The 20,494-nt window shown below is 44.5% G+C and overlaps 1 protein-coding gene across 1 annotated transcript in view; it reads right to left on the bottom strand.

The window, feature by feature from the left end:
- Positions 1 to 3,039: 3,039 nt before the first annotated feature.
- Positions 3,040 to 20,494, bottom strand: part of PRR35 (proline rich 35) — a 165,321-nt gene continuing 147,866 nt past the window's right edge. Inside the window, exons 2-3 of the mRNA XM_069646900.1 lie at positions 19,024 to 20,494; positions 3,040 to 10,474 (exon numbers count right to left, since the gene is read on the bottom strand). The exon at positions 19,024 to 20,494 is cut by the window's right edge and continues 266 nt beyond it. Coding sequence (XP_069503001.1) covers positions 9,601 to 10,474; positions 19,024 to 20,494 — 2,345 coding nt within the window. The 3' untranslated portion in view covers positions 3,040 to 9,600. The remainder of the gene's footprint in view (positions 10,475 to 19,023) is intronic.

Genomic DNA, 20,494 nt, shown 5'->3' with positions numbered 1-20,494 from the left:
AAATTCATCAAATTTTGTTTATTTATTTGGAGAGGGTTGCCCTCCAAGCCTCCCCTTTCTCAACACCCTTACCCTACCACACCCCTTTCCCCCCTGTTGCCCCCCCAAATATATTTAGGTGAGTTTACAACGGAATTCTATCGAAGTGAAGTACTTCGATATAATTGCTGTCGATGAACGGACGTCATATCCGTAAATCCCTATTGACAGAATTGGTCCCCACCAGACTTTGTTTGCAGTTGCTCTTGTGTAGCCATTCTCATTGGGCGTAGCTGTCAGAGTAAGGCACCAACTATAAGTGTCTCCACTACACTATAATTTGCCCCCTCCTAGCAATAATAATAATGTATTAATCTAGAGCGTTCCCCAAAGCACTGTATATAGAACATTTGCACACATCACCGAACAGGCTGGTGGGTGGCCGCAGAAGATTGCAGGGCTGCACATCCATAAAATCCATAAAATCCCTTTGCTTTGTGTGTACAGCAATTCAGATCAAATGGCTACACAACCATAAATGTGGTTCTTGTGCACAGGAGATCAAAGGGCAGAACATCTCAGCCTGCCTGCATGTGGGTGCCCACATAATATCGAATACACGGTATGCAGTGATAAAATCGGACAAAAATGTCACCTCTACAAAAAATGCTGTGGTTTGACCCGGTAAAGGTGTACCCCATTAAACCATTTAAGGAGAGGGGGGGTTGCGGGGCTGTCCCCCGCATCCTTTACATGAATTGTGGCAGCAAAACCACTGCCTTTTTGCCGCAATATTTTGTGTCCACGGCCATTTTTGCTGCAATTTTAACACATGGAACTGAATACACATCCCTGGCTACTTTCTAGTGAGTGTACACAGGAGATGAGAGGACATCTCAGAATTCCTGTGTGCAGGTGTACATATGAGGACTGCAAGCCAAGCACGGATGTGAGTGGGCGGCGGGCACACATTTTTGTGAGAGGGCGGCCGCTTGAGTGTTTTTGAATGTGGGAGTCAAAAGGTAGTGTTATCCCTTCAACTGAATTCATGTGTCAAGAAGTGCGTGTTTGCCTGAACTGTGCACTGGTCATTTTGGCTGAAGTTGAAATTCGACCCCAGGGCTTCAGGTTCTCCTGCCCAAAATGTACCTGCGGGGACTTCATCAGAATGGGGTCAAAACATGCGTGAAATGTCTCAGTTTAAGAGTTTGTTATGCAGGGAATATTTCTAGATAGCTTATTTTCTGATTACATTAATTCCTCCCTTTCTGCTTGTCTTCTCTCCATCCAATTGTGGATGGCCTTGCACTTCTTACATCTTAATCCTTCCAGGACCGAGGTTCTCTTCTTGCCTGTGTCTACTATTCCTCCGCCTCTCCCTGCTTCCTTTATCTCATTTCCCGCTTCGTCTCTTTCCATCTCATCTACTGCTCTCTTCGATTCTTCATTGTCCTTGTCTTCCCATATGTCATCTATTGCACGCTCCTGCCGCTTCCAGCTTTTTAAGATTCGTAGGGCGCGCCGGTTTCTCACACTTCGTGCTTCTAAACTTCTTATATCTTCTCTTATATTTTACTGCCTTTTCTGACAGTTCTAGTCTACTCCTTGGTCACCTTATCATCTCGCTCCCCTTACATCTATTTTACTCTTCTTCTATTTGTATGTTTTGTTCTCTCTCCCCTAGGGACTCTATCTCTGCTTCTCTTCGCCAACTACAATGGCTGTCTTTTGATGCTTGTCTCCTTCTTAATTTATTGCGTCTTGTTCTTATCCCGGGAGGATATCTCAGGGGCAAGTGCTCGCCTTGGAAGCAAAATGACACGGAACAACACAGGTTCGAACCCTAGGTCCGCGCTACGAAACCTCTGGGTATTAAGCGCGTTATAAATCACATTTCATATCTATCATGTCTTTATGGTTTAGTTCCTGCCTGTCTCTGTTTGCTTGTCTCTTTTTATTTCCCTCTGTGATCTGGGTGTTCGCAATCCTTTTTTCTTCTTGTCCCCTGTCCCCACTGTGCCCTCCCACCCCCCGTTTTTGTTCATATTTCCTCCTGGCTCCCAAGCACTGGAATGCGCTCCCCCTTTCTCTTTGCTCTCTTCTCTTTTTCTCCCTCTTGAAATCCCAGCTTAAAGAGCACTTTCTCTCTTTATGATTGATTCATTGATATTTTCATCTTTTCATTGTATTGTACTATATATTTTCTATGTTAAGCACTTAGGCGTTAAGCTCTATATAAATAAGAATACATTACAATTACAATTCAGCTACCAGAGTGATTCCTCTATTGCCTTTCAATTTAAAAGTAGTTTTACAATATTGTTTGTATTTTAACACAATTTGCAGAAGCTCTAGCAAAGCCTGCACACTTTTCATTTAACTTCTTAAAATCATTGGTTGGGGCACCTATTCTGCTCAGAACGAAAGCAATAAAGTGCACTTTCAGTGACAGAAAGACCCATATACTTTTTACTCCATATTTCACTTCAAGATATATTCACTACATGTGACGTCACTTCCCACTGTATAGTAATGAGCCCTCCAACTTTTTTTTATGAGTTGTGCCCTGAGGAGGGGATCTAAGGAGTGCATATTCCTAAATACTGTATGATGGGTATAGGGACGAGACCAGAACTGCACATTCTAGAATGTTCCCAGGTGGGGCTATGCATGAGATGGAAGCAATGCACATCCCAGAATCCTCTCTGGTGCATGTTAAAGAGCACAGCAGATGATCGAGGGCCTCTTGCTCCCTACCGTCTCTCACGACTAGTACGGCTAAGATGAAAGGAGAGATGGGATGGAACTGTTATATTGGGTCTTTCTCTGTGCTGTGTAATGTGCCCTGGCTATGGAATCTATGGATGGAACATTGGCATACATTCCCGGCCAGAGCCTTGGGGAGAGGAAAGTGTCCGTTGGAGATGGAAGAGTTGGCTACCGCCTGTGCTGGGGGTTGCTGTGCTATAAGATCTTAAGAAAGATCCCTGCTGACCCATCCACGTGTGCAAAGGTCTTCATTTCAGGAACCAATGACGAAAGAGACCACAGGCAGGCCAGTTCACTTGAAAGGAGTTTATTATTTGTACATTTTTCGAACGTTTTCTACATGAAATAAATAGCAGGTCAACAGTGAACACAAAGAATCCGCAGGCCGCTGATTGTCGTAGTGCAGATGGTGCAAGAGGGAGCAAGTCAACAAGGCAATGCCCATTGGAGGCTGGGGCGTATCAGCTGGACCCTAGGCAGTGCTTTAAGTGGGGGTGAGAAATCGATGGGGGAGGCTGCAATGAGAGTGTGTGGCCTAAATGATGGGCGTGGCCTGTGTGTCCTCAGCACAGGACAATAAAAAAGAAAAGTTGTCAGGTTACTTTTTTTATTGTTTCACACTGGGGATTCCCCCGAACCCTAAGCCAGTGTCGGATTGAAAGGTGCTGTTTTAATTGGTGCTTAATTCATTTTGTTTCATTGGCTACACTGTGCCAAGCAGTCAACTGAAGGAAACCAATAGAATCCAGCACCTACAAAATTGCACAGTGCGATGTGACACTGGCTTGTCATCAACAGGGTTTGGGTTTGAATCGCCAGCAGGGGCCCCCAAAAAAAAGAAGAAATTGCTCTTTTTCATTGTGCCGTGTTAGGGATTCCAAAACGACCCCTGCTGCTGACAAACCAGTGTTGCGGCACACTGTGCTGTTTCATAGGTGCACAATTTATTTTGTTTATACAATAGACTGCTTGACATATAACACCCATTATGGGCTTTATGTGTCAAGCAGTCTCTGAATGAAACAAACGAAATCCACCGCCTAAGTAATTGCACAGTGCAACGGGACAATGACTAGCTGCTGGCAGTGTGCAGGTTTGAATCCCGCACACAGAAAGTAAAAAAAAAAAGTAATTGTCGGGCTTTTGGAGATCCCCAGGACTCAGGCCTGGCTAGCCCCGGCCCACTTAAAGCTCTGACCATAGGACATGGCTAGTAACAATGAGGGTGCAAGCATTTCTGTGCAAAGACCTCTGGCCTGGCAGAGGTAGGGGAGGCACACACATGCGTTAGAGGCCGATCTGCTAGAACCAGGCACAGAGGCACACGCAGGCGAAGGAAACAATGACATTACCATCAATGCTGGTAGGCAGGAGCACAAAAGGCGAAGTGGAGCATACACATCACACAGAACCCGGGTGGAGGAGGCTAGGCAAGTGGGACTTGGCAGGCTTCAACTTCAGAGGGCATATAAAGTATCGTAAAGGGGCAGATCTATATCATGAGAGGACAGCCATTTTAACAATGAACATTCTTATCCTGGACGTTGTACCAGTAGACCCGGGGGAGCCAGAGATTTCATGGAAAGGGCAGAGCCAGGGCTCTCCTAGCTCGACGTACCAGCCCTTAATGAGACAGACGTGGTCTCCTTCCTTTGATGGGCATCACACTTGACTCACCAGGTGCCCTGTGAGCTTGGTGCTCTGCCATCCTTGCTTTCATTCCGTGGTCACCACTGGTAGCTCTCAGAGTCGGATTGGCCCCTTGGCCTTTCGGCCCGTGGCCGGGCCGAAATCGTCCCTGGGGGGTGGGGGCCGGTTTCTGGCCACGCCTGGTACGCTTTGGAAAAAAATATTTTGAAAAAAGAATCTTTTTTTTCAACTTTTTTTCCAAACCGGCGCAGGCGTGGCCAGAAACCGGCCCCCACACCCCAGCGACGATGGTCTCTGGGCACGCCTGGGAAAAATAAATATTTGCATTTTTTCACATTTTCTTTTTTTCCAAAAAGCCTTTCATGCTTCTTAGGTCGATAAATGACTACCAACACAGGTTGGGTGATATTGTATGCATATTTGTTATATAAAAAAGAGCGTAAGCCTAAATGCTATACAATAACATATTATCATTTCTCCTTGGACATCTGCTTGCATTCACAGTAATTTGGTAATATGGGTCTATACACAGAGATATTAATGATACATATGGTGATCCATTCTTGTATGAAATATATATCACTTTACAGTGATATCGTAACCATATTGTTCGTAGTGTACTTAGCAAAAATGTCATTTGATGCCACTTCCTGTTTTGTCAAGAGGTGAAAGGTCGTGTTTCAGCACTTCCCGGGATGTTATTTTGGGGTGGGGTCAAATGACATTACTTACGGTGATGTCATCACAAGTCAAAGGTCGTGAGGCGAGGGGTGGGCCACTTTTTTGAGGCGAGGGTGGGCCACTTTTTTAGGGTGACCGGGCCTATTTCTTGTCCCAGTCCGACCTTGGTATCTCTACCCAAAGACTCATACCACAGCTGACCCTTGTATATTTTCCCATCCGTCCATCCGTCCGTCCATCCGTCCGTCCATCCATCCATCCATCCAATCCACCTCAGAAACACAAGCATGCCTCTTAAGTCAAGAAACCTTGATTCGCCTTATTCCTTATACATTTTTCTAACTGTGCATTCAGAATATAGTATCTGGTACTTACTCCCACAGGACCATATGCAAAGGTCGTTTTGGGTCATGTGTAAACATTCTCTGCCACACCCAGTGCTGAGTTTCCAACACCTCTGGATGGACTAGTCCTGAGTTTAGCAAACTGCTGGGGTATCCAGTACTGCAGGCATCAGCCCTCCGGTGCATTCAATGCTGTATGTACCTAACATTCGGGGTAGCCACTACTGCATGCCGACACCCTGCAGCATCTCGCGCAGCATGCGTAAATATATAATGCTACATGGAAGAAACCTCGAGGACACCCAAAACCAGGGTCGGACTGGTGCATACAATTGTCTCAGCCACCAATGAAAAAGTGCCCCACAGCTGCAAATGGCAATTCATTCCTTTTGTGACAGACTGTTTGAATGGTACCTAAGGGGGAGTTTTTTGATAAAATGTAAGGCAAATTGTTTAATTTAAAGAATATTTATTCTGCAACAATTGTCAAGACTACTAGCCGCATAGTGAAGTTACTCAAACTGGTCCGCGTTGGCCAAAAAAGTGGTCCACTTTGACCAAAATAACTGGCCCACACTAACATTTGGCGTTTTTTTGGTTCGGGCATTGCCCTATAAGCCCATCCAAGCCTTCACAAACCGTGTATTGCAGACCATGAAAGACATTCTTTTATGTACAAAACCACTGGAATACTCCGTATTGAAAGGCACCAAACCTCTGGGGAATCCAGCATGCACCAAACTGCTGGGCCATCCAGTACTGTGTGCAACAAACCAACGACATATTCAGCCTTGCCCGCGCCGAACTCCAGGATGGCCAGTCCTGTGAGTAGGAAAAATCTCTGAGGCGTCCAGAATGGCATTTACCAAACATCACGGACATGCTACCAGACCTTTAGGGGCTCTCGTGTACGACGAATCCCCCGAGAACTGCAGGGAACAGGCCAGGCTGCGTGTTCCAAATCTACCCAGGAGCAATCTGACCTTTATTGCCCCATCGAGAGGAACACGAATCCTGCATGTACTAAATCGCTGGAACTAGCCCTGCGTGTACACCCCCATGTGACCACCCAGCCCACCATGTATGAAATATATCATGGGATATCCTGGTCTGTATTTACGAAGTTCTGCTGAGTACTAAAAGTCAGGCACACGAGGGCCCGGCATTACTCAAGTGCTGAGCAACTCTGGCCGTTCCTTTCAACCTTCTGTTCTTATAAAAGGTTATTAAGAACGTCCCCGTCTTTAAACAGAAAGGAAGCAAGGTGTGCGCACAGTCGCACTTCCCCTTTCTCGAACTTTCGGATTCTGTTCCGATATGCGTCCTTTTGCACGAATTGGAGAGACGGCCCCGTTGCAGGCCTGGGGCCTCCTGTCCCCTGTTAAGGACAGTGGTTAGTCACAGCCAATTAGGTGTGCCTGGAGCGGGGTTTGAGCGGTCCGCGGTGGGGTCCGGTGACAGTGAGGCTAATGCGTTCTGAGTGCTCCTGCGCATGTCCTGAGGGGAAGACACACTGTGCAGGCCGCGCCACCGCTTAAGTGTTTACCTTTCAGCGCGGGAAGCGGGCGCGCCTCCTGCACGCGCGGGCACTCGTCTCTGGGGTGTGGCGCGGCCTCTCGCTCACCAGTCTCGCAGCACACCGGCCCCACGTCTCTCAACGCACTCTCCTAAAGAGCGTGTCACACTCTCTGAAATGAGGTCCGCTCTTTTAACGGTTCCATGTAATAATGTCGCCACAAAAATCTCGCCATGCAAAAATATCGCCGAAAAATGGCTGTTTTTTGTGGCGACATTATTATTATTATTATTTTTTTTACCTCTGTCCCCATATATATGGTCACCCATATAATATCGCCGCAACCTTTTCCCAACGATATTATTTACGGCGACCATATATATGGGGATAATATTACCTGATAACCTTTTAACGAGCCGCATTCCTAACGTTCGGAAAATTCCCACATCCGGCTGCATCCTCTTAAAAAGGATTCACTTCAGTTGAGTTCCGCTGAGGTTGGGCCACCCTTCCAAAATCGTTCACATTCATTGGAGTTGCAGGACTGGTCATTGGTGTTTGGAGATTATGTGAAATACATGCGAAGTAACAATTAACTATATGGTCACACTGGGGGTGGGAGTCACAGCCAAATTATTCACACAAGGAGCAGCAGTGCCGGGCGGACCCAGTGTAACACAAAGATCCCGTCTCTCGTTTGGAAGCACAGTTTCAAAGGCTCGCCAAAGGCTCACCTCCATCCAGTTAAATCATTAGCGAGCTTTCCAAGCTTGTTCACTCACTCACTCACTCACTCACTCACCCACTCACTCCCTCGTCTCGTTTTACGTCGTGATGGTGCAACTTGGGGATATCAGACAGAAATCTACAAATCGCTGGTGGTAAGACGGCAGTACATGACTAAGGCAGCACCACACACCATTATTGTCAATTACAAAACAGAGTCTTATTTCTACTCTGGGAGGACTGCTTCATTGGACACCAGAGTGCTGACGTCCAGGGTCGGACTGGGCCATAAAATTGTCTCGGGCACCAATGAAAAAGTGGCCCACAGTTTCAAATGGATATTCATTGCTTTTCTGACACAGTTTGAATAGTACCTAAGGGGGACCTTTTTTCATAAAATGTGATGCAAATTGTGCATTTGAAAGAATATTTATTCAGCAACACTGGTCAAAACTATTAGCCGCATAGTGAAGTAGCTCATCAAACGTGCCCACATTGGCCAAAAAAGTGGTGTTTTTGGTTCGGCCAGGGGCCTATTGCTCTATAGGCTAGCCCGAGCCTGCTGACGTCCACCCACAGCAGCACCATTTTCAGAGCGTCGCCCGACCCAGTTTCATTGTGCAGCATTGTGCAATATAGCACGTCCTTTAATTTGGTGTGCTTCTCACCCCCCTACAACCCGACTTCCCTCTACCTACTTCTTTCTTTCTTTCTTTCTTTCTTTCTTTCTTTCTTTCTTTCTTTCTTTCTTTCTTTCTTTCTTTCTTTCCCCCTTACTATTGTTCTCACCTATCTCCTTTTCAATTGTCTTCCTAGCCAGTCCCGGTCTTTCTTTCCTCATAAGACTTCTCCCTTACCTGTCTCTTTCTCCCTCTTGCTTCCTCACATACTCTCCTCCCTTCCCCTATTACTCCATCACCCTCTCACATTCTCCACCGCAGTGCTTTTCTCTGCCTCTCTCTCCAGCAGCCCCCATTTCATCCATGTCTTCCCCTCATGTCCAGTCTCTGGGCTCTGTCTTTATTCTCCTTCTTTGCGTTATGGCGTGTTATTTTAAGGGCCTTTTGTAGTTGAGCGAACAGACCCCCCAGGGTTTTCATGGTGCTGGCGTCCCACAGGGGGAGGGGAAAATAGAGAACTTTACAGAAAGCTGTGGAGAAGAAGCGAGCTCTGAGATGGAAAGCCGTGCAGGAGGAAAAGGAGTGTATACGCGAGAGGAGACATTCCTATTCAATGGCAGCAATCTTGTGATTTCCCAAACACTCTCTTCAGCACCATCCTTTTTATTCAAAGGCCACACAGAGGCCCTTCAGGTCTTGGTTCTGTTACAGGATACTAATTAACCGCATGACACCACCCGGCCTGTGTAAGAAACAAGACTTGATCTGCAGCCATTTTGGCACCACCTGTGTCTCTTGTGTTTGCCAGGCAGGGGGTCTTCTCTGGCGGATCTGGCATTATGAAGTCCAATCAACAAGTATTGGGTGGAAATAAAAAGGTGAGAGCCTTCTCTGCAAGAACACCCCTTATTCCACCTGTGGTGCAACTTGCCCACAGTTTGGCATGTCTTGTGGCTTCCTGCCCACTTTTCTGGGCACACATAAAAGAGGATGCTGCAGTCTGGGATACAATGGTTTCTGATCCTGGTTGGGTTGGCTGATGAGTACACTTTGGATAAGTGCCTTGAAGCGCTCTTTGGAGCTAGAACATACACCCTCTTTGTGTGACACTGCTGGATAAAACAGATTAAGGTGGAAGGCAGGCTGCACTGTGGGTGGGAGTGAGCCACACAGGGTTTGTGAATGTACTACATGTGTCTATGCAATTGGATTCTTGCTCAGCCCCGGGTGTGATACGCGTCTCTCTTGGAAGAGATAGTTTCCAGTGTTGCTTGAAAGTCACCTCACTGCATGAGTGCTGGCAGTACGCAGTGCATTAGTCTCTATTCAGTGGGTTGTGGAGGCAAAGGATTTCTGTCTCGACCGAAGAACCGCCACAGGACTGTTCACGTTGACTCGTTCGGGCGCCCAGTGGCCCCTCCTCAGGTGCCGTGTGCTGCTGGGCACATTGGACGGTTTGGACCGATCGCCCGTCTGTGCTGAGCAGGACGCTGGAGTCAGCCTCGCATTTGGTGGTGCGGCTATAGTACGGTTCCATGACGTGCCGTAGGTCCGGGGGCAGTGTCTCTGCCTTGGCTGCTGGGCCGAGGGGCGTGTCACAGGAGGGTCGCAGGCTTTCGGACCGACTCATCCTGATCATCATCTGAATTGCTTGGTTGTCTTCATCATGTGAGTAGAATGTTGCGTCTTCATCATCACAGTCTTCAACGGGCGATGCCGGTCGATGATGGGGAACATGCTCTCTGCAGGCTTCTTTCCTAGAGTTCTGGCTTTTCTCCTGTCCATTAAGTGACCTCTTGACTGAGAGGTCCAACGGCCCCTCATGAGGCTTGGAGGCCTTCTCCAGCGCTTGGTGGATGTGCCTCAGCTCACGCCGTATCTTGACCAGTTGCTCTCTCAGCTCCTTCTGCCCAGGGTTGTCCTTTTTGGCCAAGTCGGATAGCGTTTTCTCCACCGCTTGGTACTCCTCCAGTGTTTTTGACAGGTCCTCGATCAGTAAAGTGGCTGCCTCCACTTCTCCAGAGTTTGAGCTAGACTCCTGCAGGGGCTTTCGTCTGCATTCATGCTGGCCGGCCGAAATGATTCTGGATGCTAGTGCCTCAGAGCTAGCCATCTTTGCCTGAGGAGGGTTGTGTTGTGCCAGCCACGAGTGGTCCTTTGAGGTTGGTGGCTGAGTGGCAGCCTGCAGACTGCAGAAAGAAAAAAGAAAAAAAAATCACCTTACTTACAAAAGCAATCAAAAAACTCTAAACATATTACTAGAGATCAAGATGCGGGTCTCAGATTGACTATCGTAAACACAATCTCGCAATGCAATATGAAGGCAAGCAGAATCGCCCAATGCAGCCAGGCTGGGGTAATCTTTGGTTGCAGCTAGAGTTAAGGTTTAGTTTAGGGTTACAGTTAGTATTAGGGTTTACTGTAAGCCATCAGTAAGATTTACCGTGATATCAAACACTTCAACAATGCAAATGTCTATCCCTGCAACTTTTTGACCGCAAGCGTTACGCTGGACACTTTTACGTTTGAGATGGAATGTTACACATCCCATCGTAGGGTCAGTGCCAGAATCTGGTTACAGTGCGATGGCAATGATGGTGATTGGAGACGCGCCTGCAGATTCCAAGACACATATTGCTCGCGGAACCTGTGTTGGAAAGGACACTGAAGTTCAAGCAATTGCTGAGGAAAAAAGGAGAGTTACGCAGGTGCCTTTCTTCTAGCTCAATCTAGTTGATCCAGACCTTATGGGGTTCTCCAGGTCTTTGGTTATTTACTTTTTCTTTTTCCTTTTCTCCTATACTTCTATACAGTAGTGGTATCTGGTAACTCCTTACTATGGACTGAAGAGATATTAGCAATTGCGCATTGTCTGAGGTATATCGAACCTATTTGGTCACCTCATTACAAGCCTTTTTCTATTTTTGTTTGCTCCATATTTTCTCCTTTTTGTTTTTCTGTTTACTGTCGAAGGCCTTTTTTAGGTACACTTTTCATTCCCCATATTTCTCTCCAATAGGATCTGCGGCCGAGTTTTTGGTTTTAATTTATGCTTCTTGATTTTGATCCCCATGAGAGTTGACATAGGTATGAACTGGTTGTTTATGGATAGGATGTTATCTGTTGTGATTTTTCATTTCTTTTTATTTCTATTGCTTAATTTGCCATAAACATTTTTTTTGGTTTTTGATTTTCTCTTTCTTTGTATTCTCTTTGTTTTATATACAGATTAAGCCCTGATGATGGACTTTGTCGAAATGCATTGACTTCTCTAATTATCTGTTCTCCTCGCATTGTATATTGTTGTGTATTAAAATTCTTGAATCATCAGAAAGTCGTATGCAGTATTTTTACTCTTGTTAAATCTAAATGAATGGATTGTTGAATATTCGATGTACATTCATAAAATAAAGGTCCTTTTGGCCAATTCGGTGAGCACGCAGTATCCAGACAGTCTCTCTGGGTATCATTATTGGCTATTGGAAAAAGAAGGACACCCTGGATCAATGACTGGCCAACTACCAGGAAGTGCCTTCTCTTCAAGAGCTAATCTCAATCCTCACTTACTAAAACCATCCAATGATGAACTGGAGAAATTTACACAGAGTTAGCAGAATGTGTGGATCGCTATGGAAACAGCATCTGCACACCTTTTCCATATGGAGCAGCCATATTCCAAAACCTCAATGTGGCGCCCTTGATAATCCCAGGTTTCGACGGTGCAAATAAATGTAATATCATAAGAGATACTCGCAACACCGATCAACTTAATTTGTGAAAAAATAAGTACCAGGGCTCAAATATTTTCTAGTACATTCATGACGCATCGGGACGGGCAGCTTCCAGCTCACTGTTGCCACCATCTACGGCTACTCCAATCAGTGTCAATATGTATGGGGTCAAAGTTGCAACTCTCACTGGCTCATTGGAGTTGATGGATGTACTAACTCTGGCAGATGTGTGATTAACAAATTCCAATCAACATAACATAACATAATGTACTTGTTGTGTCTTAATGTGAGTCAATATTTTAAAAGTGTCTTTAAACACAATCATTGATAACATTTTGCTCTGATTTGATATGTTCTTCTTAGATGACTGAAAGTTAAAATAATAAAGTTGCCAAAACACCATAACATAATTCAAGGGCGCCTGAGACACCAAGTGCCAGGGCTAAGAAGTTAGTGCCGGGGCTGAGCCCTAGCAAACACCCCCACAAATTAAGCACTGCTATAAATCCTAGACCTATGTATTACTCAGAAGGTGAAACTAGCCTAGAACTGAGGGCTAGGTAGGAAAAATAAGACACCGAACCTAGTTCTTTCCAAAGGTCGACAGAGCTAATATTTGTCGTCTGGTAAAATGGCACCAGGGTGTTGAAACATGCAATGACAAACTGCATATTTCGCATCCTACGTGCCATTTTGGACAGGTTTTCCTGCATGGAGCGGGATGCACAGCTGGAATCTGCGCAGTGCTGCTTTTCCTTGCTCTGTGTAGGGAATCCGCATTCATCTCTGCATGCCTCACAATTTGGATATGGGCAGAAAGGTATGCAGCCTAGCAGACTTTGCCCACCCACTTGAATTGTAAAAGGGCATCAGGAGTCTGTAGAGAGCTGTAATAATTGTGCCCACCATGTTTTTTCATGGTGGCTGACACTGCCGATCACTGCTGTGTGAGATGACCCAGCAGGAACTTCCTCCTGGGTTTGGGGGCTGGTGGGCTGTTGGCAAGGGAACCCTGGCACCTCCGGGTTCCTGTACCAACATCCGCTCTATGCCCATAATCAAGAGAATAGATAGATAGATAGATAGATAGATAGATAGATAGATAGATAGATAGATACATAGATACATAGATAGATAGACAAATAGATAAGGAATAGACAGCGGCCACAGAAGCCGAAAGTGAGGAAGTAGGGTCCAGTGAGACAGATTCCAAAGTCCAATTATAATGAGGCAGTATATGGTGAAAAAGCAAATTATGCTTTGATTAAGGGACACTACAGCGACTGATGTTATAGACTCTTGATAATGACACCCCCTGGCAGTTCCTCGCCATGCCCCTTTCTACTATGTACCCCCTTCCTTTGGCTGTCGAGCTCTCTGCTGCTTTCTAGCTAGGTATCAGCTGGACACATCCCCAACATACATACATGTATAGGGTGCATACCTTTAGAGGGGCATCTGTATTGACGCAAAAGACATATTCATCACCACAGGACATGATTAATAGACAGACAAGAACAAAGAACTCTGATCCAATCAGCTCATGTATCAGAGAGGTTAGTCTTAATAGGTAGATATTGCAAACTGAGATGAACCTGTCCTTAAAAGGCATGTGCAAGCCAGCGAGTTAAAGGGTGATCTCCTTCACACTTTAGAGTCAGTTTGATAAGGATAATATTAAGGAAATTGAAGATTTATGTTTTGATTAAAGAAGCGGACACAATTAATGTATTAAATGGCGACTGGACTTTCTGGAAATGCCCCTCTGTATTTTGTACTGCAGCCTTGGATAATTATTGACCAACTAGAGGCTATATGTTAAGGGCCCTGGGTGCCCCAGTAGACAAAGTGCCACCGAATGTAGCAGCATTTCTGTTGTAATGTACTCCAGATGAATGTCTGCAGTGTGGTAGAGTAGAAAGAAACATGTTGGGTATATTTGCTGAACACTCCCTCTAGAATAATGGTGGAATTATTTTGTTTTTAAGTTGATTCGCATAGAGCTTGATACTTGTTTCAAAGTGACATCACAGAAGATATTGGCGGCATGTTTTGATATGTTTCATGAATGCTATTTCACAGGGACTAAATGAGTATACAGAGTGAGGCACATATTAGTTAGTTCTATGGGCCTGATTTACAAAAAAGTTTTACAATGGTGCAAGCCATTGAACACACACATTCTAAGTCAGGCCCTATGTGCTTAGTACGCATTTTTATACATTTTTTGTATGACAGATGCAAAATGTGAGAAGAATTATGCATACATCAGTTACCGCGCCACGATAATAAACAGGTTTCCGAAGGCTAGTTTGTTAGTGGTAGGAAGAGTCCCTTCAGACTCATGAGAAATGCAGGCGCTGCAAACTCCAGTGCTGGTGCTTCTAGAACCCGACGCGTGAAGCACCAGCACTGGAGTTTGCAGCGCCTGCAGCGCCGTCTGAAGGGACTCTTTCTACCACTACGATATTATGCACTTGAGAATACAGCAGATAGTTATTGCCCTGATTTGATGAAGGCATACCAAGAATGCCGAAACACGTGTCATCTTAAAGGGCCACATTAAAGACTTAACACATAAAACAAACCAGCCTTCGGGAACCTGTTGATTATTGTGGCGCAGTAACTGATGTGTGCAGAATTCTTCTTAATTTTGACAAACGGAGTAGGGGAACTCTTTGTCTCCGTTCCCTGCACGCCCCATTGCGACACTACTAAAACCTAAACGCATCATTAGGAGTCGCGGAGGTCTAAGAGTGATTTGGCGGAAAAGTTCCCTGTGTCTTCTTTCTTGAAAGATGCAAAATGTGGTCAACGTAATGAATTCTGTAAACAATGAGACATATATTTGTAACATGACTATTGTTTATGCTGGATAAGCCAGGTTATATCCCACACTCAAGAACTCAGCTGATTATCAGGTGACTCTAGCAATGACTGTGCCAGGTGGTGGCACATAGGGGAAATATTCTTTGTGCCTCAGACTTTACTTTATTCGGTTTTATTTGGAGATTTTGTATCACTGTCAGGGATACCCCAAAAGTTAGGAGTGCAAGGGTGCCAGAAGGAACACATTGCAACAAATCATGCTAGGTACCACCAGACACTGCAGGCTGACCAGAATAGCTTTGTCAATTTAAAAGAGCAAGTGGTACACACCGACATACACACACAAAAACCGCCAGGAATTCCTACTATTATGGAATTATGGGGTCTACCACCATCACATGGTCACTAACCCTGTGGCAATTGCAGTGTATGTTCTCTGACTAAAGGCATTAAAGAAATCAACATTGGACTGTCTACACCATGGAAACAGAACTGCCTGACTAATTGCAACACTCACTAGCCAATTAGTCTATGTCGGAGATGCACAACCTGCTTTGTGGGAGGGCCGGAAATAATGTGCAAGCCTCTGTGGTGGGCCGAACTATGTAAGGGGATACTGCAAGTTTTTTTTTATACCCGAAAAAATGTCAAAATTAAGCGAGAGGAAAGGGCATTCTGAAATGTACTATTAAATATATTGTTCTATTTCTTTATTTTCTGAGAATACCCTGTGATATTTCATGAGAACATAATGAAAATATAAACAAATGTTTGTTAGAGGAAACTTCTTAAGGCCTGCAGTTAACAGAAAAGGATGCTAACAAAATGACTCCCATGCCTGAGGTGTACACTTCGCCAAAGTGTGATTGTGTTATATTTTTGGAGGCTTAAAAAAAAATGACATTGTAGTTTCACTTATCGAATACTATCTTCCATGCAAACTTTGTGTCATGCAGTATCAGAACTACAGTACCAAAAATGAAACGCAATCATAAGAGGAATACTAAAAAGCCACTGAAACGTAAGAAATTGGCAAAAGTTGGCACCATTCACCTTTTGAACTAAAATTCAAAGCCTAATTGCTTTTTCATGATGCAAATCAAGCAATGGCTGCAATGTTTTAGTTTTAATTGGTTTGGTAATTTTGTTCTAGATGTATACAAATAAACGAGAATAAAGTTGTCAGCATCTGTTATTTCTGTGATGCTGTGTTTGCTCTCTAACGTTTATAGAGGAAATGACTAGGTCATGACGGCACCTTATTCTTAAACTTCTCTGGCCTGGAGGGCCACAAATCATGATGTGAAGGGCCACATCTGGCCTGCGGCCCGTATGTTGTGCACCCTTGGTCTATGTCAGAACCTGCCCTTGTGGCTTACATTATAAAGGTATGACCATGTGCAAATTCAAAATTAGAATTGGAGAACATCTGGGTTGTATTAGAAATCAAACATGTACTGCTAAACTAGTACATCATTTTTTGACTGAGGGTCAGAAGGACACAAACGTCACTTGGTCAGTTCTCCACACCATCACTGGGCAGACTGACATAGAAAGACATCTGTTAGTGTTAGAGCAAAGAACCCTAATTTATCTGGACTGAATGAAGAACTATTGTGGTTATTAATTTTCATATATATTGTTCATCTAACAGATTACCTATTCCCAAAGATAATGGGTGTTCACTGTGCACCGTTCATGAATGGTCCTTTCTTTCCAACTGAGCAGCAGTTTTGATTGCCAATTTCATTATGCACATTCTACTTCTTTAATTTCAAAATGAAAATGTTATTTCTGTTTTATTTGTTATCACGTGTGAATTATAACCGAACATGTATGCTGAGCACATGTTTTGCATAACATCTCAGTTCTTCAATATGGCGGCCAAGTGGTCCAAAACACAATCTTATTGTGTTTATTTTAGTTGTTTTCTAACCTAATATGGCACTGATAACTTGCTCTCCATAGATTTCCAATTGACGGGCTAGTTGATTTTTCCTACAGTAACCGCGATCAACAGAGAAATACCCACTTTTCAGACGCTGAAGGCTTTAGCAAGCCGGTAACAACAACAGCGATCAGGAAGGACACATTTGTTGAATACTCTAAGTTTTGTAAGCTTTACATGATTCTGTGTATGCAGCTGTTACACATTGTCAAACGTTCTTCTAGCCTATTGAATCCAAATTTAATTTACCTCACAATTTTCTCCTGCAATCAATGCAACATCTTACCAAGGGAGGTGAGATTACTATTCAAATTGTTAGATTAACACTTTTTGTTCAAATCAAAAGGTTTTTCTCATTAGTTTTTGTTTTAGCGGATACACGCTGTCTATACTCAATGTATTTTAGTCCCATTTAGGTCCTAGTCTGATTATTCAGACTGATTTGGGACTGCGATAAGCAGAAGTATGTTCACACTGTTACTTTTCCTCATATTCTTGAGGTAAGTGAAAGAAAAAGTCCCCGCTTTCACTTATTTATCATTTTTACACGCATACATTTTTGATTTATACAAAATATCCTTTTTTCACTATTTATCTTTCACGCTTTTCACTCTGACTGCCCATGACTCGCATGGTTTGTCACTCATACACCAACATAAACGTTTTGCACCTGAAGAAGATGCCACAGTTTTCAGGGAGCTGAAACTTGCCAGGCTTGGAGGTGGTCACTTTTGAATTCATTGTAAAAATGAATTATGTATAATAACATACCAAATGACCATGTTGGAATAATTATTTATGTTTTTCCAACTTTGCTTTGCTTTGTATATGGGGTATCTTTGTAAATATTATTGCAATTAGACTGTCTTTTCATAACCCAATACATGCATTATTTTGTTTGGCTTGTCTAGAGTTCTATTTATTTGATTTCAAATGTGATGAATATCCATGCATTTGGTGGATTCATGTATAACTATGTAAAATTGTATGCATGCACTTCATACGTTTTATGTAAGTTTCCCCCCGGGCGTTCGATGTTCTGCCCAGGACTCTTGTGGACGTGTGACCAAGCCCTGGGAGACATCGTATTGTAAATACGAAAGACTATGCTGCATAATTGGAATGCTGGTGAAAATTCGTGATTCGCTGTATCTTTCCAGTTACTTAAGAACATCTACCACTAATTAAAACAAAAGGAGACGGATGCAGGTGCCTCTTTAATCTATAGCCCGGGACCAGTAGCATGGATGAATACATTGTGCACTGAGTTCACCACATTGAGGAAATATCCTGATGAGCTATTCAGGCCCCTGTCACTTGTACTACAGAAGGGCCGAGGATTCATTTCCGCATTGACACCATCCCCAACATTGTTATTTGGCGATTCAGGCCAGATGACATCTTTCACCCTACAACATCGGGCAGGTTTCACTGTTAACCTACCGCATCCTGAAGAAGGTTGCATCTAGTTTTTGGGCTCATATGTAGCCTTCACGACGACCGAAACATAAGTCGATTTTGTCAAATAAGCAGATTACTATTTGAATTGTGTATAAACACCGATGTAGAATGGAAATAGGTGTTAAGAATTGGTTAATTGTTTGAGTATTATTGGGCTCTTGAATAACCCACCTGTGTAGAAACATTTGGTAAAATGTGTGCGAATGAATGAAGATATGAATGGTGGAATACACATGTAGATGTCAAAACATGTTTTCATTTAAGTGAGATGGTGTATGAATTAATACTGTGAATATTGTATATAAATAAATATATTGTGTGTTATTGACCAGACTAACAGTGTCTATATTAAGAAAGATTTCAGTCTCAGTTGCCGAGATCCACTCTTTTTTGATTGCTTGCACTTCAGACAGGTTTCTTCTTGTCATATAAGAATATGTGTATCTTTAGGAATTCATGGGACTTCAGTTAATCTGGCTCAAGACAGAGATGAAGCTGGAAAGATTTGGAAAAGTATGAACCTTGGAAGTGCAAGATTCCACCACCAAACATTTGTCTATAAATGGCAGAGGCCAGTTGGGGTTGGGAGCCAATCATAGCCAATATTGGACTTTGTTAAAAATACAAATGTTCCTAATGAAATTTAGAAATGGTCAAAATGGTACTTAATTTTGCCAGCTTGAAGTGGATGGGCAATCTAGTAAGTAGCCATGTAATGTACCCTTATCTTGTCCCACAAAAAGTTACAAGTACACAATTTAAGTCTTACCTGCTTTGATAGTTGAATTGATCATTTCCTGGATTCTCTGTGGTTGTGAGATCATCCGGGAGGTCTCTTCCACTCCTGCACAAGGACTTCGTCTTCAAAGAGCCCTCTAAAGCACCCGCCCTTTGAACGCAAGCAGCCATTGTTATTTCAGACTTCTGCAGTCTGCTTGAAAGACTGGAGCCATCTTTATGCCCTAGTACTGTGTTCCTGTAGGCCACAGGAGGAGGCCTTTGATGTAGGCTGTTGCTTGCCTTGTTTGCATTGCTGCCATCACATGACCATTTATCATCTTCCTCTTGTTCCACGGAGAGCTTTCGTTTAAGGTCTGGAGGAAGGGGCTTTTCCTTGAGGCCAGCACTCCAAGGGAACCTGCAGTTAGTGACTGTGGGAATCTTGTGCAGATCATCCTTCCGTTCCTCCCCAGGTGGTTTTGTGTGTGCTGGAGCCCCGGATGACAAGCTAGATGGCTGTTGGGGCTCAGTCTTCGCAGTAGCCATCTTGACTTCGGATCCTCCAAAGGAATGTTCAAAGAGCAAGGGGTAGTAGAACCGGGGCAAGAAGGGTGACCGCTCCTGGCTTTGTAGAGGTGGGAAATGGGCTGAGTGTGGGTGCATCAGTTGAGCTGTGGAAGCCAAGAAGGGCAGCTGCGTCAGGTGAGGGTGGGACGTCATGCTATTTGCCAGTGTCGGAGCCAAGTAAGAAAAGAGATTGGGGCTGACTGGATAATTGATACCCAGCAAGGAGAGATTCAAGCCCTGTGGCTCGTGGTAGTCACTGTATGGCGGTGGCGGGTAGCATGGCATACCATTGGCTCTGTTGCTCTGAGGAGGCACCTCCTGTGGGACCCGTCTTGGCTCCTTGCTTGGTTGTTTCCACTGTTCCAAAAGAGCCTCTTTGCTCCCATGATAGCTTGTGGGGCTCTTGCATTGTCTTGCCTTGATTTCAGCCTCAACTGCAGTGGACTCTTTGCCTTTGGTGACTTGGTTCTTCAGCGAATAAACATCTGTGATGATGAAGTCTGGCTCAGCGTCCTTGTACGACTTAGCCCTCTTATTCTTGAGCCCAAGGAGTGTGCCTCCTGTGTCGGATTCCACAGATGCGCCCTGACGCTTTTGCCCTTGCTCCTCCTCTTTCTTTTGTCTCTGGTCCATTTCCTTGGCCATCGCTGCATCTCCCTCCTCCTCCTCTTCTTCTTCCTCCTCCTCATCGTCCTCCTGGAAAGGGTGCAGATCGTCTTCGGACGCATCAGTGGTCATAGCAGCTTCCACTTTTCCAGCATCCCTCAGGCTCCCCTTGGGAGCTGGCTTGGCCGGGCGAGCCTGAGAATTGCCATCGTCCGGCTGATGACTGCGGTGCCGAAGAGCTTCAGTGGCATGCAGAAGGTGGAGCTCCGGGTGCAGCAGGTTCCCCTTCTTGTAGGGCCAGTCAGACTCAATGAGCAGAGAGAGGGAGTTTTTGCACAAGCTGTACT

The sequence above is a fragment of the Ambystoma mexicanum genome, chromosome 2q (assembly GCF_040938575.1).
Source record: "Ambystoma mexicanum isolate Mex_15411 chromosome 2q, UKY_AmexF1_1, whole genome shotgun sequence".
Classification (NCBI taxonomy): Eukaryota; Metazoa; Chordata; class Amphibia; order Caudata; family Ambystomatidae; genus Ambystoma; species Ambystoma mexicanum.
Note: the sequence above shows the minus strand (reverse complement) of the source record. Positions and strands in the feature narration are given on the sequence as shown.